At 39.7% G+C, this 8,083-nt stretch overlaps 1 protein-coding gene across 1 annotated transcript in view; it reads right to left on the bottom strand.

The window, feature by feature from the left end:
* Positions 1 to 2,496: 2,496 nt before the first annotated feature.
* Positions 2,497 to 8,083, bottom strand: part of cbarpb (CACN subunit beta associated regulatory protein b) — a 36,627-nt gene continuing 31,040 nt past the window's right edge. The window contains exon 11 of the mRNA XM_014004524.1: positions 2,497 to 7,536. Coding sequence (XP_013859978.1) covers positions 6,045 to 7,536 — 1,492 coding nt within the window. The 3' untranslated portion in view covers positions 2,497 to 6,044. The remainder of the gene's footprint in view (positions 7,537 to 8,083) is intronic.

Genomic DNA, 8,083 nt, shown 5'->3' with positions numbered 1-8,083 from the left:
ACATGAAGAAAGACAAGGCAATCCCTCTCTATAAAAATGGAGAGAAAAGTTTGTTTACAAATTATCGTCCAATTTCCTTGTTACCACAGTTTTCAAAAATTTTGGAAAAATGATTTGTGACTAGATCAGATGTATTTATTAATAAACAAAATATATTAAGTAACAGTTCATATGGTTTTAAGGCTAAAAATTCTACATCAATGGCTCTCATGGACTTAACTGAACAAATAACAACAGCTGTTGACCAAAAACAGTATTGTGTTAGTGTTTTTGTTGATTTAAAGAAAGCCTTTGACACCATTGACCACACCATTCTTCTTGAAAAGTTAAATAAATATGGTATAAGAGGTCCAGCACTACAGTAGGTATCTAGTTATCCGGAAAACAGGAAACAGTTTGTGCAGGTAAATGATGTAAGATCTGAATTCTGCAACATTACATGGGGTTCCTCAGGGTTCTGTACTTGGACCAAAGTTATTTCTTTTATATCTGAATGATTTAGTAAATGTGTCTGGGCTTCTTAAATGTGTATTATTTGCAGATGATACTATATTTTTCTGTTTAGGAAAAAATATAGAACGAATGATGGGGATGATAGCAAACAGAATTTGTTAAAATACAAACTTGGTTTAAACTAAATAAATTATCATTAAATGTGAATAAAACTAATTATGTGATATTCAGTAATAGAAACAGAGCTATTGATTTTCCATTTCAAATTGGTGATGTTGAAATCTGTAGAGTCAATGAGGTGAAGTTTTTGAGTAGTATTATTGATGAAAAGCCGACATGGAAATCCCACATATATAATTTAAGAACAAAAATGGCCAAATCCAGTGCAGTATTGCATAAACTAAGGGACTTATTTAATGACAAAGCTTTGTTTATGTTGTATAATGCAATAATTTTTCCACACTTGATTTACTGCATTGAAGTCTGGGGAAACCATGTAAAACAATTACAAATCCCATCTTTATTTTACAGAAAAGAGCCATAAGATTTATTACTAGAAAACATTACAGTCATCCGTCAAATACATTATTTTTTTGTCAATTGAAATTATTGAAATTTTATGAGTTGGTTGATCATGATATTTTGCAGGTTATGTATAAAGCTCATAAAAATTTATTACCTCTAAATATTCAAATAAATTTTGTTACGAGAGTAAGTAATTATAACCCTAAGGGTTTAGAGATGTTTGTAAAGCCCAAAATTCAAACAAATTTGAAGGACAGATGTACTTCAGTCCAAGGAATAAGATTGTGGAACAATCTGGAAAGTGATTAAAAAAGCTGGCTCAATAATTTTATTTAAGAGAATGGTGAAAGTTAAATTGTTGGAGATATGAATTTGTATAGTGTGCATTCATGAGAACCGTTGTTCGAGAATGAGTTAAAGTTTTTATGTTTTGTTATTTGAAGACTATAATTGTTTCAATTTATTTGTTTTAAAAAGGGGCAGATATCAGTAAGATTTTTTTCTTCTTTCTGCTACCTTTCATTTTATTTGTGTTTTATTATTTGTTGTATGTAWAGCATTTGTTTTATTTTTAAATGAAATGAATAATTTTTTTTGAATAAATAAAAAATAAATAAATTACCTCTTGAGTCCCACACCCTCGGTACCGGGGGCAAACAGCATTTTCCCTTTTCTATTTCTTTGACTGGTAAGTTAACAGAAGTTAAAAGAAATAGAAAATGGAAAACYRTGRTTTGTTTTGGCATGGGGCTCAAGAGGTTAATAGATGATTGTTGATATTGCTTTTGTTCAAAAGCAAAAAAAAAAAAAAAAGATCAGTATCTGAACCTAAGGAAATTAATATCKGAGAGAAACTGATCAGATAAAAACACATGAAATGGAATCTCATAATACAAGAAAAGAACATAATATACACAAAGGAAATATTTTTTGGCAGCCTGGGGAACAGCTTATTTTGAGATTAAAGTCAGAATTGTGAGAAAAAAGTCAGAACTCAGGAATTTTCTTTTACTCTGAGGCCCTAATCCTCTTCCATATAAAACTTTGTATAACTCAGTTCTACTTTTCCCTTTTCAGAATAAAAGTTTGTACTTATTTCCTTTGTTTTTAATTATTTTGAGAGAGATAAAGGTTACATCTTTGGTAGAGATGGGGTGTGGCAAAGGATTGGGGGGTGGGCTCAGCTTGGCTTGGAAGGAAGAAAGGGGGCTTTGAGGAAAAGAGGTAGGGAACCACTGGTTTAAGACCTTCACTTTAAAAGGCCAGAGAATTATACAGAATACCGTAATAAAGAAGGCAGACATTTAAGAAGTTTCCCTTTTTGATCCCAGACGGGCTTTGGCTTTTCTCTCCAATTAATTTGGCGGAGGTGATGAGAAGAGGCAAGAAATCAATAGGAACCAAAGTAACAATGAAACAAGGATCACAAGAGAGAACCTCGTCTAGGATTCACTCCCACGCCTAGATCAACCACCATTCCTTCGAAATGATCAAACAAAATAAAACCCACCAGAACCATTTTTTCTTTCATTCATTTATTCACAGATTGTAAAACAAGCCTAAAATAACATTAACTTTTATTATTATCTTTTTTTTTCCAAAACAATTTGGTCCCTCAAGCTTTGAATCAACAAAAGCAAAGTTTCTAAGAAAGCTCAACATATTTTTAAGGGAAATGATGCAGTTTACAAACAAGCAAATACAGATATAGTTGCACTTTTTATGAGATTATACCACAAAATCTCATTGGTRACGTCCTCTGAGCCTTAAAAGTTGGATTTCTTAAAACACAGAAAAGTCTAGTCGTGCCTAAGTGTGGACCTCAGCCTTCAGCTAATGATCAAAAACAATCAGTTTGTCTGTAAGATAAGGAGTTTGTGCTAGAAGGTTAACGCTCATGCAGACTTACATATGGCTATGCACCATGTGACAGGCTACTGGTTTGTATACAAACACTTCACCACTATGTCCCCACGTTGAACTGATTCTGTCTAGAATAAATGAAGAACACTGATTTAGTCTAGCTCATGTGACGTTGTGCTTGGATACACAGCAGGCTTTGATATTTTTACAGACAGGATGCATTGGTTTGAAGTCATTTTCTTGATTGGTTCAAGGATGTCAGATGTTCCCTCATTACATTGAAGCGATGGACCTTATTCCTCTCCATGTTGCTGAATAGCACCACCACGCAGCGTATGATGGCGCAAAATACTTCACATGTATGTGAATGAAAAGGCTCTCGGGTCGTCATTTGCATTCACCCTCCTTTCATCTCAGCCAGGCCAGGAACTTCTGCCCACTTTACTACGAGATTATAAAGATCTAATCTGAGTAGGCAGGAAAGGGGAACCATCATCATCATTATCCACCTGAAGAAACAGACTAACTCTGATTTGAATTTGCTGCATGACAGCTTCAAAGAGTGAGCAGGAGGATATGGAGGGATGTGATGAGCTTCCTCCTCTTATGATTAATATGCTACCCGGTCTTTTGTAGTAAGTCCTCCTGCTGCACAGGGGAGAGAAGGAGAACTTTATGGCCCCACTGAGAGCGATATCACGGTCAAAAACCAGTTTATGATCAGCCTGCTGCAGCTTGGGYTATGAAGGCAGATTAACAGTGAACTGTACCACTTCGACTTCCGCACCCCATACAGCTTTCTGATGAWGGGAGTTTATTTAGGCTGCTGCTCAGCTTTGATAATCACAGAAAGATGCAATATAAGACTAAGAATAAAGCAGACTGAAATAAATAAAATGTACTTTTTGTTCTGTTTTATAAAAAGACAGGAAGTGACACTTTTTAGTCTTCTGAGCATTACAAGAGAAAACAAAGGGAAAATGAGAACAGCGTTATWAAACMGTGTCTCTTAAGGGGYCAGGGGTATTATTCAAAACCAYCTACTTTGAGATTTATATTARGTTATAATGTCATTCCCTCATCAAAAACACACCCAGGGTGTTGCTTAAACTCATTCAAGCATGTTTGAGAAATCCTTGAGTCTCCRGTGGTCATGTGGAGCTGCCCAAATGCTTGCTGGTACAAAGCACCACCTATTTACCCYAAGCTCCTCCCCTCCCTCACGCCTCCCCCACAGCTCCGCGGCAGCAACYAGTAGCAAACACCTGGTGGAACTGCACATCTGTCGGGCTTGTAATACTAACTACTTCTCAGTTCAGTCGTTTTCAGATTTAAAAATGCCARAATCAAGGAAATGTATTTTTGGATGCAAAATCCTCTTTTTTACAATTCCTGTTCGTCAAAAATGGTTGGACCTTTCTCCTACAAAAGGTTGTAACTGATATGAATTATAGCTAAAAGGACACGCTGAAGTTGGAGTGTCAGAAACGGTWGGAGGTTCTTAAAGAGACAGAGGCCAATTTCAAGGTGTCTGATGCAAACTCAGATTTTGTCATATATACACTTTGACAAACGAAGGTAACATAGTTGATTGTGATACAGAATTGAACTATGTGTCTGGAAAAAATACCGAATACCCCACCCTTTAATAGTCTGTAAAAGTCCATCATGTTCAGTAGTACAACTGCCATTTTCATGACTGTAAACCTGGAAACTAAGTAGTCTGTTGTGTTGAATTGTGCTGAGAGTTTGAGTCGAAAACTACCGATTTATTTTTGACTGATCTGGTTTTCTCAAACCAAAAGGCTGGTTTAAATTTTCAGTGTTGCACTGCCAAACCTGTTCTCTCTTGAAACTATAAATTAGAAGTTTCTTTTATGAGGAACACCTGTGAACAATTATMATCCTACCTGTTTGAATGACTTGGAAGAATAAAGTTTAATTCTGATCCGARTGACAAGCTAAAGGCTAGTTGCACAGAGACCAAGACTAAAGTGAATACATGATTATTTGCATGTGAAAATGAAGGCAGCAGCAGCTAGCTGTAGCATCCTCTGTACAGTCTGGGTCACCCCCAGGATTRACCTTAATTGCTATGAAATTTTAAGTATAATTTGTTTTACAATGGTAACAGTTCACTTTGACCTTGGTTGGGCTTGTCAATCCAATCATAAAGATTTCTATTTCTCCAGACTAAGACCTGACCTGAGGATATTAATTGTTCTTAACCTTCCTACAGAACTTTCAAAGGTCTGAACTATACCTTTAAACCTGCTGTCAGTTTTCATTGTCATTTAAAGCAGTGAAGACGTATAAAAATATACATTACTTCTCATCAYATAAGTAAAAAGTAGTTGAAAACCCTTTCCAGTTCAAAACTTTTCAGATAACAGGTTACACACCTGTGGAAAAAATACATCTCATTTACTTTCACAAAATGGCAATCCTTCAAATGTTCCTGCACATTTAGACATTCTGACTCACMCCCTGCCATTAGGACAAAAAAATCAAAAATAAAATAAGAATCTGAGCCGGACTCATCCATTTCCTGGAAGTTTTGGATTAACCTGGAACACACCAACGTAAAGATTTGGGTAAATCCCAGTTCTCATGTCATTGTTTTTCTTTCAGCTGCTCCCTTCTAAAATYGTTGCCACTGAGAGCAAAATCACATGAAAAATGTGACTGTTTTACGCCGGTTGTCGGTTCTGACACAACATGGGCTCGAACCATCAGCCTCAAGAGTACGAGACTGCATCACTAACCACTAATCTACCCCAGCCCCCATAATAAATACCCATACTCATGAACATAATAAAACAATTGACTAAATGCTGTAAGATCACAACACTGACAGCTAAGTTCAGTAGCTCTCCACGTGTCTAATAGCACCTGGTTTCACAGTGGATTAGTGAGAAAAGAAGGTGATAAATTATTAGAGAGGAGCCGAGACAAAAACTGGATACAGAAATGGGATAAAGAGGAGATACAGTTATTTAAAAGAAACATGTTTTTATACGGTAACCTTGTTTTACTTCATTAATGAACATTTGCATGGTTAGTATTTTATCTGGTTGGGTTGATTTTAGATTTATCTGAAGATCTTGCACTGGTCTAAACRTCACTATTCAAGCTGGACCTAAAAATATTACAAAGAAGTTAAAACCTAAGTGATGCAGTTAAAGCTGATGACTGTAGCCCTGCTACACTGGGCTGTGGTCTGGAGAAGCGTGCAATGTGGCTGTCACCGTCACATACTCGGTGGTTGTGTCCCTGGCCCGGCGAAGGCCTGTATACAGCCTCTCGTCCAGGTTGGCAGTCAGTTTGTCTGTGAGCTCTGCTGTGATAGTCTGTGGGCCGTAGCTCGAGGAATCGGGCAGCTGAGGGGGCGAGCGCTCATCTGGAGGTTCGGGAGGGTGCTCAGCCGGCCCACCATCTTTTTCCGAGATGGAAGGTTGAAGTGGAAGACAAGAGGATGTGAGGTCCTCGGAGTCCYTCACAGCAACACTAAGTTTTTTGTACTTGTCTCCAGTGTCCAAAGTGGCTGGTTCTACTTTTGGCATTTCAGGAGTGCTGCCGGTCCCATCGCTGGTCTCCTCATCAGGAGCACTAACAATCCGRGGCAGAATACTGTGGTAGCTTGTGTCCAGGGGGTAGTTCACACTGTCCCCCCTCCGCAGTGGGGTCCGTTGTCTCTCAGAGGAGGACTGGAAATGCCTGACTCCAGGGTCGCTCCACTGCTTGTGGCGCTGCCACTGCTTACGCAGGTGGATTCGGGACCGGTGCTTRCTCTGAGACTCCTGCTGGTCAAACTGAGGGTCGTGGCGGAGAAACTCGTGAAAGAGTGCATCTGTCTTCTCATCTATGCTGTAGTCCCTCCGGTGCAGAGTCAGTGGTTGAGGCGGAGGCTGTGCAGCCTCTCGAGGCATGAGCAACTGACCATAAGGCAACCAGTTCAGTGAGCTGGCACTCGCTTCGATGGAAACCCCTCCACTGGCACCCAGCAACAGCCCATCATCAGGCTCTTCTTCAGTGAGATGAGACTCAAAGCTCTCTCCGATCGTGCCAGTTCTCCCTGCATTTGTGAAATGATGCCTTCTCTCATGGGCAGTTCTGTCCTTGGGGCTTCCTGAGATGCTGCCGCTTCCAAACAGTCGCACGTCGTCTGAACCTCGAGATGGAGCTTCTATTGATGCGTAGCCACTGTCCATCTGCAATAGCTTACGAGTCCCTGATTCTCCATCGCTTCCCCGAATCTCTGATTCTGAGCTGCCATGTTTTCTCTTTCCTGAGTCTTGTACCCCCAACTTCTCTTCCATTTGCCCAAAGAGGTCCTTTTCATCCTCTCCACCCTCCGCCTCGTCCCCCAAKTCCTGGGACGGGAAGCTGGGAAGCCCCCCTCTTTCCATCTCGGTGCGTCCGCCCAGCGAACACACACTGTCAGCATCACTGCACGCTGAGTTCCTGTCATTGTTGCTGCTCTGGTCAGAAGCTGCGGACTGTTCAAGTGTTGCACGTAGCGTCCAGATGTCTCGGTAAAGTGATTGGGGATCCTGGGATTGGAGGGGATCCAAGGAGTGGGCCTCTTCYCTTTTTACCAGAGAGAGGGTCTCTTCTTGGGGATCAGGGGACAAGCCAATCACCCCTGGTCCACAGTGGCTGCATCTGGGCTCCACCATCACCTCTACCTCTACCCTGCAGTGTGCACACAGGGGATGGAGAAATGAGATAAAATACAATGGAAACGAGACAAGTGKAAGACAGGTGTCCATGTCAGAGCGTGACCCTAAATACCACATTCAGCTGTATCACAGAGCATAGAATGAGTTTTATGACTGGCAATGACCGCTGCAAGTTTTCAAAACTGTTGAATCACTGAAACTGTGGCGTTCTGTCAAAAATTTATAGTTAGTATCTAACCAGTGTGACATCACTCACAGAGCACATAGTGTGGAGAAAAAGGCAGGCGTTTTTTCTAGGCTAGGCTAATGGCGAGCCAAACAAGGATTTGTTTTTATTTAGTTTTTCAGACTTATAAAACAAATCTTTTAAAAAACATCAAACTGGTGTGTAAAAAAACTCCATTACATTGCACAACACCTTTTGTTAGTTTGTCATGTTTTCTCAACTGAATGATGTTCATGTTTCTTGCAAACGTATGAGCACCGAGCATAGACTGGTATACACTGATGGTATACTGAAAGGCTGTAGACTGAAAAGTGTGTGTGTGTGTCTGTGTGTG

The sequence above is a fragment of the Austrofundulus limnaeus genome, unplaced genomic scaffold (assembly GCF_001266775.1).
Source record: "Austrofundulus limnaeus strain Quisiro unplaced genomic scaffold, Austrofundulus_limnaeus-1.0 Scaffold25, whole genome shotgun sequence".
In the NCBI taxonomy this organism is placed as follows: domain Eukaryota; kingdom Metazoa; phylum Chordata; class Actinopteri; order Cyprinodontiformes; family Rivulidae; genus Austrofundulus; species Austrofundulus limnaeus.
The sequence above is the reverse complement of the archived record's forward strand: the minus strand, read 5'-3'. Positions and strand labels throughout refer to the sequence as shown.